Below are 23,682 nucleotides of genomic sequence, written 5' to 3' on the forward strand. Positions count from 1 at the left end.
GAAGGAAGGATCTCAACCCTGGGTGCTCTGGGGAAGGAAGTCTCTCAGGATACTGGGAAAGGGTACATGCGGGATGACGGGGAGTGGAGGACAATCACAGACCTTATGAGAGTGGTTACAAAATAAACGGGTGATTCTTAGGTTTTCCTCCCAAAGACACAGAAGAGAAACTGGAGCATGGCCTATGGACCATATACAGAACTTGCCCCTTTTGGGGAGAGTGTGATGGGGAGAGGTGCACACAGAGTCATGTCTACAGCTCTGAAAGTGCCCGCCCCTACAATAGCTCCCAACACTTTGGCCTACAAAGGAGCTGCCACTGAAGCCACGAGGGCGTAAAGAAGACAGCCTGTGGTGCAAACCTCATGTGCTCTGAAGTCAGAAAGACCTGGGTCTACATCCCAGTGCCACCACTTTCTTAGCTGTGACATGCGCCCACTACTTCACCACTAGAGCTGCAGGCTCCTTGTCTGCAAACTGAACAACAGGGTCTTGCCCAGGGAGGGTAGGTTTACATACGTACTGGAATAAGACGGAACAGAGAATAAAGGGGTTTAAGAGATGACCTGACTTTCACCACGATGCCTGACCTATAGGACCTCGATGAAGCGTAAGGCTCGCAGGAGGCGAGATGGGCAGGGGGGAAAGAAGGCAGCTTCCTTTCGGCTCCAGCTGTGGTCTCTACCTCCTCTCCGAATTGTCTTGCTGCTACTATCCCAAGAACCATGAAAATCTGTTTCAACGTGCCCCCAGAAGACCATGAAAATCTGTTTCAATGTGCCCCCAGAAGAGCTGTGCGACTTTTTTAAGCTGGTCCACATTCTTCCTCCTACCCTCGTTCCAAACCACCCAGGGTGTTTGGCCACAGTAACTGTCCTCACATACGTGTGCCCCCCCCCACCCCCCACCCAAGCCTCCTGCCCTAGAGACACCAGGGTATTTGCTATTCTACAAAGAGGGACCTTGTTCATTCTCTTCTGTCTAAACAAAGTGACCTTCCCCTCCTCTGCTGACTGTCAAGGACACGACACCTAAAAAAAATCATCTCCGGTCACCTTTTTAATCATTTACCAATCGCACCACTTGGCTCTGGGGGTACTTAGTTGGTACATCAATGATATCAGTATATCCTGTGGGCCTACAGGATTTGTATTATTTATCTCTGTATTTCCCTGGTTCTGCACAGAGCATGGCATCCCAGAACCAAATATGAAAACTTAGTACCAGCCTCGGGCCTCCAAGGGTTGGCCAGAAAGCAACCTGTAAGGGTCTAAGGAAGAAGATATGACTCCAGTATAAGAAAACTTAAGTAAAAGCATCAACAAAGGAAGCATGACCAGTCTGAGTAAAAGCAAAACTTTTCAAAGCATGTATTTATTCCATACACATTGATAACACATATATACATACATCATACATACGTATACACACACACACACACACACACACACACACAGACTTAATACACTGTTAATTAAAACTCTGAAAAAGCCACAAAGTAATCTACCCTAACCACTGGCTAGACGATTTTCCCTTCAAATGTCCCCTATCTCATCGACCTCAAAACTCAAAGCAAGTGAGGGCTGGAGTTTCCCTCTGCCAGGACGTGGTGACTTACACATTTAAGTGGCCAGGAAGCCATGCCAGCCCTCTTCTTCTTCTTCTACTGATAACGAAATCTACTTTCTAATGTCTGCAAATTCCTTTGCAACTCTTCTAGGGTTTCTTAGGTACTCTAAATGCTTTCTTTTCTTTTTTTTTGTCTTTTGTCTTTTTAGGGCCACACCTGTGGCATATGAAGGTTCCCAGGCTACGGGTCGAATCGGAGCTGTAACCACCAGCCTACACCACAGCCACAGCAACTTGGGATCCGAGCCGCGTCTGCAACCTACACCACAGCTCACGGCAAGCCGGATCATTAACCCACTGAGCAAGGGCAGGGACCGAACCCGCAACCTCATGGTTCCTAGTCAGATTTGTTAACCACTGAGCCACGATGGGAACTCCAACTCTAAATATTTTCAAACCAACAAAAACTAACCATCCCCTTCTCAACAAACAATCCCCCCAAATATCAGCTCATGAAACAGACTTCTTTGGTGAGAAAAAAAAAGTAAGTAGCTTCAAAGGAAATCAAATGTAATTTGTACTTCTCTAGGAAACCATATAATTATGAGAATCTATTTGCAAGAATTCTGGTTTTCTATTGTGAAAAGATACTCCAAGTGCGTATCTGGTCTTACCACAATAGCTACACGGCTAACACAACACAGGTTAACTGCAATGATTTTATCCATAAAATAAAAAAAAAAACAATAGAAACAACCTCCAGGTTATTTGCTAATCTTGGAAAAACACATGGTGCGTCAATCCCAGCAAGAACCCCTCAAAAGCACAAACGGCAGAGTGGCTTCCCCCACTTACTCGTCTCCTCGACGTTCCACCCATAGTTTCGAGAGTCTCGTAGGGCTTGTCCTAACAAAGCTGCTTGGTGCATCAGTTTTTTAGGTATGCAACCTACATTCACACACGTTCCTCCGAGACCTGCAACGGCATTGAGAAGTCAGTTTACAGCCCACTTTACAATCCTCCCAAGAAAAAGGGCAACAATTATTACTCTCATGGGGGAGGGGGAAAGTTCCCCCCTCCATCCATCTTGAGTTCTTGTGGTTGAATTAATAATAAATTGGACATAAGACAGATTAATAGAAAAAGAAATAAATTTTAATTTATGCACATGAAGGTTTTAAGAGAAGTGGGACCTAAGATGCAGTCAAGACGGGCAGCTTTTACAATTTTTAAACAAAGCAACAACACATTTGTGAGGAACTGATAAGATAAAGAAACTTAGGTTTCGAATGCTCTATTATTTACGAATCTAAACAGATTATGGGCTTGGGATAGTAAATTAAAGAAGTAACAGGAGTTCCCACTGTGTGGCACAAGGGGATCGGTAGTGTCTTGAGAGTGCTGGGACACAGGTTCGATCCCTGGCCAGGCGGGTGTTGATGCAGCTGTGGCTTAGATCAAGGCTGGAGCTCGGATCTGATCCCTGGTCTGTGAACTCCACATGCTGCAAGGCGGGGGGGGCGGGGGGGGGGGGAGAAGGAGTGACAGCCTTGTTTACATAGGCGTCTCAGTACCGAATTTCCTATCTTTTGTGATAAGGGTGTCCTCCTACCTCCAGATGTAGGGAGTGTGCATATCAAGGGATTTATTTCTGCTTTCAGGGACACAGAAAGGAGGGTGAGAGTGTCCTTCTTGCATTGGCCATTTCTTAAGTAACTTTAATACAAAATAACCAATGCACCCTTGTGCATATTTGGGGGTGGCCTGCTCTGACCTCCAACGCTATTCTATTAGACATCATCATTTATTTACTTAATGCAGCCAATATTGTTTACACAAGTTTATTCCTAAGTCTTTTGACATTTCTAAGTTATTGTAGACCAAACACAGGAGCATTACCCTAAAACAAAAATGAGCAGCTTTCCACAGCTTCTATACACTTCAAAGACTCAAAATTAACTGGCTGCTGATAAAGATTTCAGAAATGGAAATTTGACTTTTTGCACAATCCTATACTTGCCACCAAATCTACGAGTAGAACTGATAAAGGGTTTGTTGAGCCAGGCATGGTGGAACCGCAGTGGGTCTGGAATCACATATAAAATTTGGTGCACATGAGCATTTTTTTGAGGTGGTCTACAGCCTTTGTGATTCTCATAAGAGGATTCCTGGCACCCCTACCTCCAGGAAAAGCTTAAAGAACATGGTAGGCAGGTGTGGACCCCACTAGCCAAAATGGGGTGAGTAAGAGAGCAAGACGGTGGTGGACCGCACGGCTCAGGAATCCTAAGCCCGTGGAGGACGCTGGCAGAGCATTACGATGGAGTGGGAGCACCACAGGCCAGAGGCACTAACTAGGCCCAGTACAAGAACAGTGCCTGACACAGAAGCGATACCATCACAAACATGTGCTGAATGAATTAGAAATTGTGACACTGTCTCATCCAGACTTCCTGCTTCTTGCTTCCTACTTTGAGCAGCCAAGTCATCTTGAAAACATCTACCTATCACATTGCTGCCCTCCTCAAAGGCTTCCCCCGATGCTCTGATTACCAGGTCCAGGTCCTCATCTTGGCCTACAAGGACCTGTCCAGTCAGACACCTGCCTTCTCTCCAATCTCACCTCCAGCTTCTACCACCCATGCCATCATCACCAAGGACTCTCACCTACCCCAGAGCCTTGGTATGCACTTTTCCGTGAGAAAGACAGAGACAAGTTGCCTGGGAGGTTCATTCTCAGCTTTTGGCATGGTTAGCTCTTTCTTACTCTTCTGGCTTCATCTAAATGCTCCCTCTTCAGAGATCACCCTTGATCATCTTCTCAAGGCTAAACTCTTTTCTTTACCTCTCTCTTCCACCATGTAATTTTGCAAGACCACAATCTGCAAAGTTCTTGACTATCTTTTGTCTTCTAGAAATGTAAACTCCGCACGGGCAGGAACTGCATATCTACCATATTCACTGCTATATCCCCATGGCCCTTGTTCATAACGTGTTCAATAAATATTTGATAAATGAATAATGAAGATAGAAGTCACCAAGAATCAGAAGCAGCAAGGGCTCCCTTTAAGGTATCTGATTCCAGTTCTTGTTGAATGCAGAAGGGAGATTTGAAAGAGAAGTCTACCAAGAGTTTAAAGTTTCAGTTATTAAGCCCCTAAGTATATTAGTCTATTCAAACATTCAGTTTTAAATCATAGCAGCTGTGGATAAGGTTTTGTGTTATCTTAACTGTGTGCCAAGGGACCTAAATTTTCAATATTTAACTGGAGTCCGTTTTAATTTATCACTAGTGAAAGAGGTACAGGTTTAAGGGGTTTTTTAATTTAATTTTTAATTTTTAAATTGGATTTTAGGAACTATTTAAACCAATGCCAGGGAAACACCAGCTCCTATAAATTCACTCGTAAGGTATTTTAAAAGCTTACCCCATCTAGTTCCGAGAGGGGTTGGAGTGACAAAATCCAGGACCATGACCCGCTTGTTAAATCTGGCTGCTTCCTAGAAAATAAAATTGTTAAAATGAGTTGGAATGGTTAACATGATGGACTTGAAATGGGCTGTTAAAAAGCCATGCTATTTTTACCTAGCTATAACGCATAAAGAATGACCAGTTATTAAGACCTGAGAATCTCAGATACTAAGACAATTAGTGTAACTCCAACGTAAAAATTAAGCAATACTTAGTCATAAGGGTAGATTTAAGAATATGCAGGTTGTTAACACAACGTCATAAATCAACTATACTTCGGAGTTCCCGTCGTGGCGCAGTGGTTAACGATTCGACTAGGAACCACAAGGCTGCGGGTTCGATCCCTCGCCTTGCTCAGTGGGTTAACGATCTGGCGTTGCCGTGAGCTGTGGTGTAGGTTGCAGACGCGGCTCGGATCCCGCGTTGCTGTGGCTCTGGCGTAGGCCGGCGGCTACAGCTCCGATTCGACCCCTAGCCTGGGAACCTCCATATGCCACGGGAGTGGCCCAAGAAATGGCAAAAAAAAAAAAGACAAAAAAAAATCAATCAATTATACTTCAAATCAAAAAATGAAAAAAAAATTTTTAAGAAAGAATATGCAGATTATAGGTGTAAAATTGTCCATGAGCTGGAAACTCTGGAATCCTCTTATATAATTCCATTCAAATAATAACAAATTAAGCAATAATTTGAAAAATATGTGGCCATTTCTAAGCAGGTGGTAAATAGCCAGATACACTGAGTGTCTACAACCCAGTGTATTCAATTCGTATTCAATAAGACAATATTTTTTTAAGTACTTTTAAGTTTTATCCAATTCAGTTTCTAGGCAGACTACTGGAGAAGTTTCTCTTCTGAAATTGTCAGAGTTCCTAAAATGTTCATGTGCAGAGAAAATGGAGAAGCTGAGGATCTCTAGAAGGTTTCCAAATCTATTTTAGGGGAGTGATGACAACAGTCAGAATTTCATTTTACAGAGCATCCTTTATCTTTCTCAGAAAATAAGCTTTGCGTATTGGCAACCAGACCTCCAAAGGTTATTTCAAAGGCCTGCATCGCAGGAGTTCCCACTGTGGCTCAGTGGGTTAAGAACCCAACTAGTATCCATGAGGACATGGGTACGATCCCTGGCCTCTCGCTCAGTGGGTTATGGATCTAATGTTGCCTCAAGCTGCTGGCATAGATGACAGATGAGGCTTGGATCTTGCGTTACTGTGACTGTGGCATAGGCTGGCATCTGCAGCTCTAATTAGACCCCTAGCCTGGAAACTTTCATATGCTGAGGATGCAGCCCTAAAAAGACCAAAAAATAATAATAATTAACCAAACTTAAAATGAATGAAAATGTGTTCCAGAATAGTGGCCCCAGTATTTTCATACAAAGAACATATACAGTTCAACATGGAAAAAAACATCCCTAACACGCCCTGCCCAAGTTAAGGTATAAAATCTCACAAAGTAGCTCAAGTTCCACAGAGAAGCTGGAGACTTGGTCGGGGATGTGACCATTCCACCCATATCCCAAAGCACACGGAGTCTTGCCTTAGCAGCCGCCAGGCCTCCTGAGCCCCCTCCAATGATGATGAGGTCATAGTCATACATCTCGGGAAGCTCCTCAGCACCATTCATTTTCAGTAGCTTTTGAAGTCTGCCCTCCTGATAAGCCTAAAAACGAAAAACAATGGAAGGGAAAAAAATTTAATTTAAAAGCAGCAGTGTCTGAAAAGTTTTGTGAAAGAGCCCTTCTTTAATGAAAAGCAAAAGGAACTTCCAAAGGAAGAGCAGTGGGTGGTTTATATTACACCACATACCAGAATGTCCCACCTCCCCCAGGTGGTCGTCGGTACTCTGCTTTCTGTGAGGACTGTCCCAAGGCCCCTCCACATCCGGAGATGTGGCTACAGGGAAGCGTTCACGTGGTGCTTCTACGAAAGTGAGGTCGAGACGGCCCAACAAAAGCAACTTCGGCCTAAATAAAGTTCACTTGGCTCTTTGGTCCCAGAATTTTTAAACTAGGCTTTAAATGAGGTTTTAAAAACATCTGCACAGTATGTTGTTCACGGACCCAATGCAATGTGACAATAAGTTTTACTTCCTAGTCAAAGGTAGAATAATGAACAGGCTTTGGTCATAGCTTAAGATAGGGGCTTGGTAAACAACAACGGAAACAGGTTAGCCAAATATTTAAGACCTTTCTACACTGTCAAGGTAAAGCATAAAATCTAGAAATTTGGAATAAAAGCATTAGTTGACAATACCTGGTAAAAGTCCCTGCTTCTGCAAGACATTTTAAATAAAAGGGGAAGAAAAGGCTAAATAAATGACCCCTTAATCTACCTATGCATTTCTTTAATCTCCTATAGTTAGTATTTAGTATTTAGTTTCCATGTACTTGGCATTTATAAATGTTAAGACTTTTCATTTTTTTAAAAAGTCCTTTGAGTCAACTAGTTTTAAACCACAGCAGTGACATTTCACGTTAGTATAGAACACTCTTCTGGTGATCAATTTAACGTTTCTTTTTATTAAAACAAAAATCGGTGCTAACAAACAAAATGGCTGAAAAAAATCTTTAATAAGCACACAAACAAAAAAAAAATTTTTTTTAATCAAGTTTTAACCTTAGAAATCAAAAAAGCCCCCAAACTTACCAGCCCAGACTGTACATTTTCCTCCTGCCTACCATCAGATGTGGGGGGCAGAAGGCAGGGTTTAGGAGGGGCAGAACAGGATGCCTGGGATGTGGAAGGGGGTGCAGCAGAGAAGGGTGGAGGAGCATCGGGGCCACAACCAGGCAGCGTGGCAGGGACTTGTGGTGGCTCGGGGACTGAAGGGAGAACACCCAGAAAGCAGTAACAGCGGGGGCAAGACTGCACCACCCTGACCGTCTGTACAAAAGGTCTAACATGAGAGGCTGGTACACAGAGCCAATATTCATCAACCGGCATCGTTGGCCGAAGCTCCTCCTCCAATGCAAGGCACTATGGGGAGAAAAACAATTTGGGGATAAGAGCCATTCAGATCAAAGGATAAGGATAAGCTTCACCAGCTTTGCTCTCTAGCTGATCTCGAGAGCATAGCATAAAGGCTGACTTGCTGTTTTAAAAGAATTAACAAATAAATGCAGCTAGATATAGCCTTCTGGAAAAAAAAATAACCATTTTTAATCTCAGCCTCATTTTATCTGCATCTACTTAACAAGGAGGGTCCAGAACACAATCGGTGGCTGTCTAAAAACCACACATTCTTACAACCACCTCCCCCAACACATCTACTACAACAAAAGAAGGAAAATGCAGTGTCATGCTGAAAAGGTACATACTCCTCTGCCAAGTTCCGCACTGAAACTGTGCATTGGACCTGGGTTCTTATAGCTCAAGTTTGAGTCAAATAATATCAATTAGTGCACAGATGTTTACAAAGAAAGCTCTGAGTGAGCCTGAACATTTTTATTTCTATAAAGTAAAATCAGTAACACAGGCAATTAAAACACTCAGCTGACCTCATAACTAACACATGACGTTTTAATTTTTTTTTTTTGTCTTTTTGTCATTTCTAGGGCCGATCCCGTGGCATATGGAGGTTCCCAGGCTAGGGGTCTAATCGGAGATGTAGCCGCCGGCCTACACCACAGCCACAGCAATGCCGGATCCGAGTCGCGTCTGCGACCCACACCACAGCTCATGGCAACGCCGGATCCTTAAGCCGCTGAGCAAGGCCAGGGACTGAACCTGCAACCTCATGGTTCCTAGTCGGATTCATTAACCACTGAGCCACGAAGGGAACTCCTGATGTTTTAAATTTTAATCCAACTTGAAACTGAAATTGTTGTCATTCACCTCCAGGTAGGTGGCTGCTCACCTGAGATATAAAGAAGATAGATAGTACAAGACAGCTATCCCCACAGTGTAAGGAGAGATAACACAGATGGGGTGAGACAAGGGGACGCTGTCTCCCATTCTCCAATGATGATCGCTAGAAATGGTAGCCACTGATCAGAGTAGCTAATAAAATCAAGAGTTCTCAAACTTTTTAGTTTCTTGATCCCTTTACTATTTTAAATTATTTAGGACCCCCCCCCAAAGAACTTTGGTTAATGTGGGGCTTAGTTTGTTACAAATTAAAACTAAGAAAAAATGTTTATATCTGAAGTACTAAAATATTTTAAATTAAAATATCTTAAAAATTTAAATTAAAATTTGAACACTGTTAAACATAAACAACTGATTAAAAACATTTTTTAATTCACGAGAAGAGTGGCATTATATTATATCTTTGTAATTCTCTTTGATGTCTGTCTTGATAAAACACAGCTCATGTCTTTACTATGCTCAATCTCATATCATCAACCTGCCACATACAGCCTCTGGAAACCTCCATGGTAGACTTGCGAGAAAATTTAGAGTGAAAAGGCAAAGAGCATCTTAGTATGAAGGTAATTTTGACCTCAAGGACTTTCTAAAGGAGTTGGGGTGGGGGCAGAAACACAGATCACATTCGGAGAACCACTGCTACTACCAGACAGAAGAGTAAACATACACCGCCCCCTCCCCAGTAGCTGCTGGCAAAGCTTACAGATTGTATATTCTTCCATCTGCCTCTCACAGCAATGCCTTTTCTCCTAGGAAAACACGGCTCCAGATTCCCCAAAAATGGCACAATACTGAAAGCAATTCAGATTTCCTTTAAATTAGCATAAGTCATCTTTTTTTTTTTCTTTTTATGGCCACACCCATGGCATATGGTCTAATCAGAGCTGCAGCTGCCAGCCTACACCACAGCCACAGCAATGCAGGATCCAAACCACATCTGCAACCTATGCTGCAGCTCATGGCCAGATTCTTCACCCACTGAGCAATCAGGTTCTTAACCTGCTGAGCCACAATGGGAACTCCGAGAATAACTCATATTGATTTCCCCTCCCAACATGACACCTATCCTTTGGGCACATATTTGTACTGGGGTTTGTTTTTGTTTTTTTAACCATTATATATGAGCTCTGGTGTTAACTGACCTGGATTCAAATACTTGCTCTACCGCTCTCAAGGCTAGTGTCTCTGGCTAATCACCTAATCCTTGGGAGTCTCTGTTTTATCATTTTTTAAAGGAACATGCTCACCCCAACCACCCCCCCCACCCCCACCCCCACACTGTTGAGTTTAAGTGAGCTAATGCACATTAGCAAAGCGTGCAGGAAAAACAAAAGAGAACCTGCCTGGGGCTAAGTCAAAAATCTGTGGAGTGTTTTACAGATGTTGTCCCCTGTACTTCCCTCTATCACCTCTCATCTGAAAAGCCCTCTTCCCATCAAATTCTGACCCAGTACACAGACCACACAATGCTACATTATTTTTAATCAACATACACAAAGACATCACACTTTCTAAAGCATTCCTTTAAGCTCTTTTACCAACATCCTAAGACATTAACATAAGGCCCATTTTCCTCCACTGTTTCCCAAGTTTCCAAACAACATTCTCCCTTCCTTTCTTCCAACTTCATTAACACAGGTTTTCAGAGCACTTGGCAAAGGCTGGGCCATACCAGCCTTTTCCTGTCCTTGAAGATTCAGCTAGGAGCCTTTACCTGACAGGCTCTAAGTTGGAGCCTCCTCTGATGCCCCCTCTGACATCTTCACACAATCCCATCAACTCTGCAAGGACAGTCCTCTTGTCCTTCATCCCAGCTTCACCACTGCCAACTTTCCATGCATGTGATATTCAAAAATATTCTAAGAATAAAAGACCTGAGTGCTGGTTCCTACTCTGTCATGTATACTGAGAGGCTGGGTTTGTGTTCAGCTTTCTCGTCCATGAAATGAAAATAAAACTGTGTGAAAACACTGAAAAAGAACCAGGGCTGTGGTATAATAGGTTAGGAGCTGAGATTTAGTCCAAATCTGAACCTGACTCTGCCACTTAGGTGATCCTGGGCAAATTCCTCAAATTCTCTTGCCTGGGTTCCTTGTCTGCAGTGATTATATAAACCACATCAGGCACTGGCTGCTTATTTCCTTTGAAATCTGCTATGTTACCAACACGCTGCAGCATCCACTAGGGGATGTACCTCAAGCCTCTTGGTGCTTTGGAGGATTATGGGCCAGGAAAGAAACAACATTAAATGATACTTTAAATGCTACAGACATTCTAGAAGAGCCTAGGCCCTGGGCCTATGACAGGATCTGGCAAACTATACCCAGAAGGCTTTCAGTTTTTCTTTTCTTTTCCCTGAGCTAAGAACATTCTTAACACTTTTAAATGATAAAGGTGGGGAAAAATCAAGAGTAAATACTTCACAATACATGAAAATTATACGAAATTCAATTTTCAGTACCCATAAATAAAGTTTTATTTCAATATTGTCATACTTGGCTATTTTTGCAACAAGAGAACAGTTGATTGGTTTCAAGAGAGGCCATATGGCCCACAAAGCTTAAAATATTTACTATCTGGGCTTTTTGCAGAAAAAAAATTGCCAACTACTGGCCTAGAAAACCTTTAATCATTGTTGATGGGCGGTGCTAGGTGAAAAGCACCCAACAGTAACACTGAGGTGAATACAATCAAAGAATCGTCTTCCTCTTCGAGAAGCTTGCTGCACTACCTTCCTCCAAGGAGAATCAGGGACGCTGCTTTTCCATGACCGTAACTACCTAGGTCTTCAGGTATCACGCACCTAAAACATCTAGAGCCACAGCGATATCTAATATTTATGCTGTTATCAAGTACTCTGGCAAATTATAACAGATTCCATTTCAAATGCCACCTCCCAGGGGCCTCCCCTTACCACCCCAAGACAGCACCTCAACCACTCTCCAAGCAGTTTCTCCTCACAGCAGTCATCACTGGCAGAACCACTGCTGTCACCCACTCTGGGGTAGGCTCAGCAAGGTCCCCCAACATCAAAGTCCAAATCCCCAGAACCCGTAAATACATTATCACCTGTAAAAGAGACTGTGGAGGTGTGATTCAAGAATCTGGTGATGGCTCCTGGTAACTTTCCAGGTGATTTTCCAGGATTATCCCAGGGGACCCAACATACTCACAAGTATCCTTATACGAGGGAGGTAGACGGAGATGCTAACGAATGTGAAGACTGAGACGTCTGCTTTGAAGACGGAGGAAGAGACTGTCCATCAAGGAATGCAGGTGGACTCCAAAAACTCAAAACACAAAACAGCTTCTCCCCGAGAGCCTCCACAGAAACTGGCCATACCTTGAGTTTAGCCCAGAGAAACTGATTTTGGACTCCCAAACCTCCAAGACCATAAGATAACAAATTTGCATTGTTTTAAGCTAGTAAATGATAACTCATTACAGCTGCAACAGGAAACTAACACACCCATTAAAGTATTAATTCCAGGAGTTCCCCTTGTGGTTCAGCAATAACAAACCTGACTAGTATCCATGAGGATGAAGGTTCGATTCCTGGCCCCACTCAGTGGTTTAAGGATCCCACATTGCCATGAGCGGTGGTGTAGGTCGAAGATGTGGCTTGGATCTGGCATTGCTGTGGCTGTGGTGTGGGCTGGCCACTGCAGCTCCAGTTTGACCCCTAGTCTGGGAACTTCCATGTGCCATGAGCGCAGCCCTGAAAATAAAAATAAAATATGAATTCCATAAGAGAATGGGCAATTTTCAATCCACCACTTTCCCCAGTGCCTAGAGCAGCGTCTAGCACCGTTGCAAGTGAATTAACCAAGTACCAATTCTAATCACTTGGTAATGGTTTCCCCCGAACAAAAGTAAGAGCATGAGAAAGCCATGTCTAGACTTAAAATGAATGAACCATGACAGGGATGTCACTGTGGAAGGAGGTGATAGCACGGACTTTCCAACACTCACCTATCAGGTGAGCCACTAAGGTGATTGCTCAGGCGTTTTGTATTTATCATCCCATTTTATCCCCAGACTAGTTATCCAACCACATGGCATTCCCATTTCAGAAATAACAATAAAGAAACCCTTAGAGATTAAGAAACTTGCCCATAAGTCAAGAATTAAACCCAGATCCAAATAATTAAAAATTTCTTGCTTTTCTCAACATGATACCCAGTAATTCAAAAGTACTTGTCACATACATTTTCCTAAGTTTATCCTTACTGTAAATGTATGAGAATAGGTAATTATTCCCACTTAGCAAATAAAAAACCTAAGGTTTGCAGGTTCAATAATTTGTCCAAAGTCTCTGACTAGAATGTTAGACATCAGGATCTGATTGATCCCAGGTCCTTTGATCAGAAAGTTATACACTCTGTTCTGTTATACAACAAAATCCCAGTTTAAAAAATTTCCATGGAGTTCCCGTCGTGGCTCAGTGGTTAACAAACCCAGCTAGGAACCATGAGGTTGCAGGTTTGATGCCTGGCCTTGTTCGGTGGGTTAAGGATCCGGCATTGCTGTGAGCTGTGGTGTAGGTTGCAAATGCAGCTCAGATCCCGCGTTGCTGTGGCATAGGCCGGTGGCTACAGCTCTGACTTGACCCCTAGCCTGGGAAGCTCCATATGCCGAGGGAGCGGCTCAAGAAATCACATAAAGACCAAAAAAAAAAAAAAAATTTCCGTATTATTCTCCCAAAGTTCAGCTGACTTTATGAAATTTAAATCGCTCTAACTGTACTACTGGGAAACCAGCAGACTTGAGTTTGGTTCTTACCTAATCTCTAAAAATGAATTATCTATTGGTCAGTTTTCCTTTTTTCTTCAAGGTAAGTAGTGGCTTAATTTCCAGGTGTCATGACAACCAGTTAAAAACAGAAACAAGTGTTTAACTTAATTTCTATTTCTGCTGTAACTTTAGAGGAGACCCCGAAGATGACCTCCTTCACAAGCCTCCCCATTCCCTGCTAGGCAATGTGCTTTCAGTCATCAAGTCGCAAACACTCCTGGTCAAGACACCTGGTGTTTAAAGAGTCATCCGGTGGTGAGCAGACCTGAGGCAAGATCTTTCTGCTCCCGTCGAGATCTTTCCCCCAAACAGCAAAGCTCTGGAAAACCTAAGGGGGCGGCTGGAAGACACACTAAAGGAAGAATCAGCCAGACGAAATGAGGCCTCCACAGCTGCTAGATCAAAGGGTGGTAGGTACTGGGAAGGGAGAGGACCCCTTCACATGAAAAAAGGGAAAGGAATGACTAGTTTAGAAAATAATAGGCCAAGTCTCAGGAGAAATTCCTATGTTTGCTAAAACCCTCCACTACAACTAAAGAACCTCTCAATCTCAATGTCATTCATTTAGCCTTTTGATTTCCCTTCCCTTACTACATGAGACATGGCAGTAAAGTTTATCATTACTGCTAAACAAAGCAGATACTTACCCACTTACCAAATACGGTTTAATAGCAAGACCCACTACGACCAAAGATTAAGTTTCTAGAGATCAAGAAAAGCTTACAGGCATGCTCACAGCACCTTCAAAAATTGCCCTTTTTTTTTGTCTTTTTTTTGTCTTTTAGGGCTGCACCCACGGCATATGGAGGTTCTCAGGCTAGGGTCCAATCGGAACTGTAGCCACCGGCCTATGCCAGCCACAGCCACATCAGATCTGAGCCACTTCTGCGACCTACACCACAGCTCACGGCAACACCGGATCCTCAACTCACTGAGCGAGGTCAGGAATCGAACCCATGGATTCTAGTCGGCTTCGCTAACCGATGAGCCACGACGGGAACTCAAAAATTGTTTTCTTAAAGACCCAAATTTCCAACAGTAGCCTCCAAATAACATTGCAATTTATATTCTTAAAATAATTATAAGCAACAACAACATAAAGCCTTTTGACTTTATAAGAAGTGAAGAATATTTGGATAAATTAGTCATATATTTAAATTCAAACAAGGACAATTTCCAGGCATTAAAGCCCTATTGAGAAATACAAAGTTGAGATGGTAACAAACATTTCAAGGCTGCAACATAATGAAACATCACTGATTCTGAGATACTAGCAGAATCACTCTGTGTACTAACATAAATTACAAGGGAAAAATGAGAGGCCAGAGAAGAATTTAAGTAGATAGAGATTGTAAATGGATGTTAAAATAGTTTGCGTGTGAAATAATCTGACAGAGATCTTCAATCTCTGAAGATATTAACAGATGAATGAAGTAAATCAATTTTTGCCCAATATAACATTCAAATGGAACAGTGTTCAGAAAAAGCTTATAAATCTCTGATACCATAACATCTTACAATTCCATGTATTTGGCCTCCATATTTCCCTGCTAGAATACTTTTCCTATCTTTGACCAATTTCAACTCATCTCTCAGCACTTAGTTAATGCCTCACCTACTATAGTAGAGATATTCTACTTCCGCTGAGTCCAATCACAGGAGAAATTCTTTAGAATATGGATACCCCTGCTAATTTGCTGAGTCTTCTTTGCAATGAGGCACGGCATCTGAATTTTTTTACAGTATTTATGCACTGCCCTACAGATAGTCTTTCCAGACCATTTTTTTTCACCCACTCTTTCCCTCAACCTGGTTAAGAGCCTATATGGAATTCCCTTGATTCCCTGTAGCAGAGGAAGCAATGCAGTATCACAGAGCCTCATAAATAAGTTTTTGCAATTGTCAAACACCTTTTAATTTAAAAAATTCAGAACTTCTCTTAATAAGGTCTTAAGGAACAGTCAAAAACAAAAAAGTTTCCACAAACATGCTAGTGAATTTCTTTAGTTAGCAGAAAATCATGACAATTCTATAAATACCAAGAAAAACACATTGCACAGTACACAACTTCTGATGTTATTGATAATACTTTTTCACTTTACAAGAGACACAACGTGTGCTTTTGTTTGGATTTTATTAGCCGTTTTGATATGCTTTAGAAAAGCCACAAAATACATTCTAAGAGCAAGTTATCTTCAGTAGGAGTTTGTGATCATAGCCTCTGAAATTTCAAAAGTTGCCACAATATTTTTCCAGTCCTGTAAACTCAAAGATATAACCCCTTGTTTCCTGCCATGGGAACTGGGATCATTTCCCTCACCCACTTGGTTCATATTAATTGGCTCTAATATTGGCAGCCTGTCTTGGTCAAGCCTTATTCTTGCAAAACCATCCCTTATAATGAAAGAAACATAAAATATATTCTCCACAGTACGAGAAAAAGAATTTGGATCAATCACAAACTCAAAATAGGACACGGGAGTATCAGGATACTTTCTAAAGTATGTTTGCAACAATCCCAAGATTCTTTCTACTTCTTTTTCTGTCGCTTCTTGATTACTACTCAGGTCCAGCTTCCTCAGCTTTGTAGGCATGTCCCCATTTTCTTCCATCTTGTGAACTTTTTTCCGGTTTTCAAGTCGGGGCTTTCGAGAAGAAGGCTCTGATTTGAATGAACCAAAAATAAAGTGGAATGTTTCAGCTTGCAATATCCACGATGTTGCTTCCTTTTGCACTGTCTCCCAAAAGGAAAAAGCTATATTATCATCACAGTCATTCAATGCATCACGTCCATCATCTTCCATCCAGTTTAGACCCACAAATATAAACAGAAAGTCACAAAATGCTACTTGATTAAAAAAGCTCATATCAGAGTTTAGCTGCTTTGCTTTTTCTTTACCCAAATCAGAAGCCAAAACAAGAAACTGCGCATCAAGCGCGGCTTCTCTTGTTCGACTCACTGCATCAAACAGGACATTGGCTTCCTCGAGAGCCTCGGTTAAGGAGTCGCTCGCCGTGTTCACTATGTCATCACGGTTCTGCTGGACGTTATAGATGAGCTGCCGGTACTGCTTGCGGATACTCCGGCATTTCTCCTCGTCCACAAGCTCCAGGAGGCTTGGGTCAATGTCGGCCTCCCCAAGGCTGAGGTCGTCAGAGAAGGCATCAGCCCCTGCCTCCCCCTCCTCCTCCTGCACCTGCCTGCCAGAGTACGCACTGCGGGTGACGGTCACAACCGGCTCCTCTCCTTTCTCTATGTCTCCCCCCCTCAGGGAATCTCTTTCATCAGACATTTCGGGAACTGATGGCTCAGATGACGCCCAGGCAATGTCTCGGACAACGGCGGAAAATCGAAGGGGTCAGACAGAGCGGAGGAGGACGTCCGCCCATGCGCGCTAGGGACGGCCCAGAGGCCCCGCCCCCAGGTCGCCCCGCCTCCCGACAGCCCCCGCCCCGCGGAGCCCAGACCCCTGGGTTCTCAAACAAGCCCGGATCCACGCCACGCCACGGAGAACGAGTGCTCGTGGGTCTCAATTGTCTCAATTCCCGCAGTGGAGTAATACCGGTTCAAGCGTTGGCTAGTTACTCTGGCGTTTCCCGACAGTGTCATCAAGCTTTCATTGGACAAAATTATGGGGGAACTAAATGTCCTGAGCTTTAAAAACATTTGCTGTCACTGCAGCAGCGTTTTTCCGTTCTTACTGTAATTAAAAAGTGGGTTGTTTTTGTTTTGAGAACTAAACCTGGCTAAATAATAAACTGCTCAAAAAGCCAAGGATCTTGACCTGCAGTATCAACATTACAGACAGGCTGAACTCTCAGGGTTCATTTGAAAGACGGCTGCTCTCGGAATTTACTCTTCATTATACAAATGTAAATTGAGTTAATTATCTTCGTGGGCCCTCAAAAACCAAATCCTCTCCAATCTACCCCAATGGGGGGGTGGGGTCATTGGGTAAACCGCAGTCTGGGCTACCGCATGGGCGGGGAGGTGCGCTGCCCTATCTGCCCCCACCCCCAGCATTACACAAGCGAACTTTGGTTCCTCACCACTCAAGGGTAGAAGAATAAAGTGGGTAGGGTCTCCGCTGAAGAGCTATTTGGAAGCTTACCAAAAGTAAAGGTCACAGACTCTGAATAGACAGTAAATCAGAACCCTAAAAGGTGAGAAACCTGTGAAGATTTGAAACACAGTCTGTTATGATACGAACACGAATGCTGTAAATCGGGTGACTAATGTAAGTTGGAAAATACACCCACCAGTTCACTGGGAAATCACGTACAGTTGGAGAAAGGGCTCCGCTAATCAGTCGCGAGAGGAGGGAGGGGAGGGGAGGGAGAGAGGGGAGGGGAGGAGAGGGAGAGAGGAGAGGGGAGGGGAGGGAGAGAGGGGAGGGGAGGGGAGGAAGAGAGGGGAGGGGAGGGAAAGGAGAGAGAGAATACCTCAGTCCATCAGAAGCTCAGGTTTCAAGGCACCAGGTAGGACTTTGGGCTATGTTCCTTCCTATACATCTATACTGGTTCATTTTTCTTTGACAATGGCCTAAAGTTTCTTGCAAATGCATGAACAGCAAAGCCTTACTACTAAGTTACTCCAAAATAGTTACATTACTATTTTCTCCACTATTTTTTTAAGTATGGATAATTCAGGAAGAAACATGCATTTTTCAAAAACAGCATGCATTACTGTTACCTGTGCATATACATAATCCTGTCCTATTAGACTGTTAGCTTCCCTAAAGCAAGAACTTGGTTTTAAATCTTCCAAAGCAAAGCTGTTTTCGACATGGATGCATTTGAGTATGCACATTTGAATGTGTAAATGCAGATGAAAAAAATCTGTTCTAGCACCTATTGCAATTTATTTGACAGCAAAGGATTAATTTCACAGATTACCAGAAGAAATAGATCTTACACATTGAAAATAAAAGTTGACTGCTTTTCAGGAAGTCAGCCTTATCCCTTCTCTGAAATGAAGAAAAAGCAAGAGAAAAACAAAGTTGGGACCCAGGATCATCAAAGGGCCATATTTTCTCAAGCCTGGCCATTACAGACTAATAATTAAACCTGTTTTAAATCTTTGATGAAAACACATGGTTCCAAATTCCAAATCTAAAGTTTGCTTTTATAGTTATCCATATTCTTGGGAGCTTCTGACATCCATTTCAAATTCAACAAAAGCAATTTATAAAAGAACCCCAAAAGATAAGCCAACCTTCCCAACCTAAGGTGCCTATTTTCTTCCATCTCAGAGGATGGAAAACAGGCTGATTCCAATTTGCTCCACACAGAATCCTTCATCAAAGAATTTTAAATGCTTTAGAAAAATAAATTAACTCTCCCAACCTACTTAAAAAAGTATTACTAATATCATTTACAGGGATTTCTCAGGCGATAACAGCCCACACAACTTGCCCAGAGCAACTGTACACATCAAGACAAGCAACCTATTATTAAGTTGTGATTTCCAGCGCTGAATTCATTCTAAGCTGAATCCCTGACCCTAAGAACCTTGGGAATATATAACAGATCATCCTCAGAAAGTCATACTTGCATGATATTCTTCCTTTTAAAACCTGCCTTTAGAGCACAAGGTTTAAATGTTGCTGATTTTCCCCAGTCATTTAAAGAATGGGATTTCTACACTTGTGAATCCTTATGGTACTAAACAGTGATTTTCTAACCTAAGGCCTAGTTACAGGTAATAACTATGTAAATACAGCTTTAAAAGAATGGACAGCAATACATAATCTCAGATATACTGGTAATCTTCTCTATGATTTCAACAGAAAGCAAAAGTGCTTCAAAAGAAAAGGCTTCAAAGAAGTCACTGAAGCCTACCTTTCTTCATGCAGGAAGACTAGTTCAGGCACCATGACACACAGCTTGGCCTCCAGGATAAGTCAGCTCCTCACTCCACCCCCCACCCCCTTTTCTCTTTCAGGTGTTGCTGCTAAAGGCTCCATTTCCTTTCTTCTTCAGTTGTTTGTTTTTGCTCAATCTCTTTGCTAGCAGTTCGGGTTCATTTATTTCAAGCATTCTTAAACTCTTTCCCACAACCTTCAGAGTCAACACAAACATGATGGGATGGATGAATGTTACAGGTAGGTTACAGGTTTCTCTATGGCCAAATTTTAAGTCAAAGAGAATCCAGTATCTTTTCCAGTGGAGTTTTAATTGCCGGACTAATCTATAACAGGTAATTATTTAAGAGACTTCTGAGCCAGAGCCAGGCCAGTCACGTTTGAGTCCCACCCTCTAACAGATTCACTTATTCTGCTAGTAGCTGGTGCCCTACTCCTTTCTCTCCCCTCCTCCTGCCAGGGTACTCATTTAATACTGAGCTGTGAAGAACCATGAGCTGTCAGAGTTGCGGGATGGTAGGTATATATTCTTTTTCCTCTTAAAATTTTTTTAAAATAGTTTGGAAACACTTTATTATTATTACTTTCTGTCTTTAGTCTTTTTAGGGCCGCACCCGAGGCATATGGAGGTTCCCAGGCTAGGGATCCAATCAGAGCCACAGCAAGGCCAGATCCGCGCCATGTCTGTGACCTACGCCACAGCTCATGGCAATACCACATCCTTAACCCCTTGAGCAAGGCCAAGGATTGAACCCAAAACCTCATGGCTCCTAGTCAGATTCGTTTCTGCTGCACCATGACGAGAACTCCTCATCTTAATTTTCTTTAAGTCTGTGTGTGTTTCGTTTATCAGTATTAAACTTTGCTGTAACCAAGGCAGATATCTATGTGTTTTAAATGAATTTCTGAAAAGACCATGGACAGTGGAAGGAGGCCAACCTGGGTTCCAATCATGACCTATTAGCTATTAGTGTTACCTTAGACAGGTTCTAACTTCTCAGCCTCCAGTCTCATTTGTGCGATGAGACTACAACTTATGTCAGAAAGTTACTGTAAGAACTGAATGAAAATTATGAGATAGGACACTATTTTCAACTATTAAGTAGGTACCTAAATCTTCAATTATTCAAAGATGGTAAATGTTTAATAGACATTAGACACTAAATAGAAAAAAAGTGTATACAGACCGGTAGCTTCACTCCTGGATGCTATTTTAGGTACAGAAAAATATTTTAAAGGCTAAATCCATAAGGAAGAATACAGAAAAATCTCACTGTAACAATACCAGTGAAACAAAATTTGCCATATAATAAAATTAAAAAACCTACTAAGGCTTCAACTAATGGAAGTGTGACTAGTACTCTGAAAGGTTAAACCACTCTACTAGATATTTGAAGTAGGTCCATGAAGAGTCTGAGATTACATGCAAAATTCTTTATGTATATTTTTCTCATGAATGGCTCCTTGGATTTCAGCATTATCTTTGAAAAACCCTGTATCCAAAAGAGGCTTTAAATAACTGCTCTATTCAAATAAGAAGGCTTTATTGTTAGTTTATAGTTGAAGCAAAAGATAAAATAACAATCAAATCCCACAAAATAATTTGGACCCACCCACTGAAATATTTTGGCATATATAAAACCACCGCCTTTGCTCTGTGGTTGAAAGTCATATATTTAACTGACCCTTCAGAAAACCCAATGCTGGCTGACTTGCCAAGCCTCAAGAACTAACATGAACAAAGGAGCGAGATGAGGAAAATAGCAGCTTTTAGGTTATAAGGGCCACTACTAGTCTTGGGACACCTCAGAAGTCAGCAGTTACCACGAGCATCATTTGACTAGAGGTAGAAAAGCACTGGGTACATGGCTTCTAAAGGAGGCAACCTCGGGAGTTCCCATCGTGGCTCAGTGGAAACAAATCTGACTAGCATCCATGAGGATGCAGGTTTGATCCCTGGCCTTGCTCGGTGGGTTAAGGATCCCGAATTGCCGTGAGCTGTGGTGTAGGCCGCAGACGCGGCTCAGATCTGGGGTTGCTGTGGCTGTGGTGTAGGCCGGGAGTTACAGCTCTGATTCAACCCCTAGCCTAGGAACCTCCACATGCCGCAGGTGCAGCCAATAAAAAGACAAAAATAAACAAATAAAAATAAAAAATAAAGGAGGCAACCTTGAAAAAACTCAGCTCTAGAGGCCTGGGTTAAAATCAAAACTAGAGCTTCACTAGCTTTCACTGGTTTTTTCAGTTTGCCTTTCCGCATTTTTAAGTGAGTCTATTGTATGTCTTCTCTGTCCTACAGAGTGGTTATGACTTCATTAAAAATCGTATGCAAACACCTACTGGAAAAGGCATTTCAAAATATACACTGCCTTACAGACTTGAGTTACAGATTTTAAAAAAAAGACAGGGCCTAGCTCAACGTGGAGAACACTGGGGCTCAACAAACAGTAGCTAAGTTGACATAACCATGACTTTCTTCTCAACTGGCCTGGACACAGCTACTTAAACTGCTAAACGCTGAATATGTTGGAACTGTTTGTACATTGCCTAGAACCTCTCCTGAGCTATGCAGGGCTTAACCTTTGACAGAGACGGTCCATCTCAGACACCTTGTAGCTAAAGCCCTCACTAAAGTGAGTCTGCTCTGGCCCTACTATCAACCATTCATTCAACAAATATTCATGGAGTGCACACTAGGTGTTAAAAAAAAAAAAAAGCATGGAAGATTAAAAAAAAATAATTTTCCTCCCAAAGAGGTATACAATTTAGTAGGCCCAGAGGAATGCAGTTTCACCCAGCAAGCATGCTATGCGTGAATGCCAATTTGCCAGAGCTATGCTAGGAATATCAAGATTTGCACAGGCTCAGCCCTGAATCATGAGCGCACAATCACAACAGAGAGATCAGGCATGCACCCCAAATAGCAATGACACAAAGCCAAGTGCCAGAAGTGTGAGAACACCAGAGTGAACTTTACAGACAGACCTGGGCTCCATCCTGGCTCTGCCACTTTACTAGCTGTGTCACCTGGGCATAGTCCTTAAGTTCTGAGGGCTTCCATTTGCTCATCTGTAAAACTGCATAATACCACCTCCTTCAAAGGACTGTTGTGAAGAATTTATTCAACAAAGTATTACAGCATTTAGAGGCTGGGACATAGCAGACATCCAATAAATGGTAGCTACTATCATTGAGAGGCATGTTCATTTAAGAACCTGCTGAGATGTAATACAAAGCTGGGGTCACAGGCACAAAGAAATCTAACTTTCCACTTTTGATATTGGCAGGACTCCTCCTTTCTCAGAGATACGGATTTGTGGGAGCACTGCAGGAACACAGAGGAGGGAAAGGATGGGCAATCCTGGCCTTGTACTGACACAGGTAGACAGTTGGAAAAGTGGGTCTGAGCAGGAAGAAAAAGTCAGGAACTAAAAGAAATGACAGAACAAAGGAGAGAAATTTTCGGGACTAGGGCTGCAACAGTTGTCCAGCGGAGCTTCAAGTAGGGAAGGGAGCAGAGCAGGAGATAACAGAGAAGCAGGCTGGGGTGAGACCCTGGAGGACACAGAAAACCAAGTTAAGGAATGTGCACTTTATCCTGGATGCAGATGGCGGGGGAGCAAAGCAGCAGTCAGGCAGATGACTCTGCAGCAGGTGGACTGGAAGGACAGGGAGATCGGAGGTGGGCAGCCAGTTAGAGACTGCTGGAAGGGTTTAGGCAAGAGAGAATGAGATCCAAAAGTAGTCTGGGCAAAAGTTAATAGAGGCAGTAGGCACCTCTGTGGGAAACATCAGGTCCCGATAAAAGGTAGAGGAAATCCGAATGACACCACTGTAAAAGAACAGACAGCAAAGAGGAGGTTTGTGTTGTCACTTGGTTAAAGCGGGAGGAGGTGGCACTAGGTCTCACCATGGATTCACAACGAGTAAAAATTTTACTCTATTATCAGCACCAGATAAATTTATTTGCAGTCCTAACAATCTATGCCTCTTTTAAATCCTATTAGTCCTTACCCCTTACTTTCTTACATAAACCAGTCAAAGGGGTCCTTCAATTCTCCTTAGGCCTCAACCTTAATCAGGCCAAAAAGCACATACACTACTAATCTCT

General features: G+C 42.6%; 1 protein-coding gene across 1 annotated transcript in view; it reads right to left on the reverse strand.

The window, feature by feature from the left end:
• Positions 1–23,682, reverse strand: part of TXNRD1 (thioredoxin reductase 1) — a 64,353-nt gene that overhangs the window by 37,132 nt on the left and 3,539 nt on the right. Inside the window, exons 2-4 of the mRNA XM_047788130.1 lie at positions 6,584–6,706; positions 4,998–5,070; positions 2,425–2,544 (exon numbers count right to left, since the gene is read on the reverse strand). Coding sequence (XP_047644086.1) covers positions 2,425–2,544; positions 4,998–5,070; positions 6,584–6,670 — 280 coding nt within the window. The 5' untranslated portion in view covers positions 6,671–6,706. The remainder of the gene's footprint in view (positions 1–2,424; positions 2,545–4,997; positions 5,071–6,583; positions 6,707–23,682) is intronic.

Source organism: Phacochoerus africanus, chromosome 7 (assembly GCF_016906955.1).
Source record: "Phacochoerus africanus isolate WHEZ1 chromosome 7, ROS_Pafr_v1, whole genome shotgun sequence".
In the NCBI taxonomy this organism is placed as follows: Eukaryota; Metazoa; Chordata; class Mammalia; order Artiodactyla; family Suidae; genus Phacochoerus; species Phacochoerus africanus.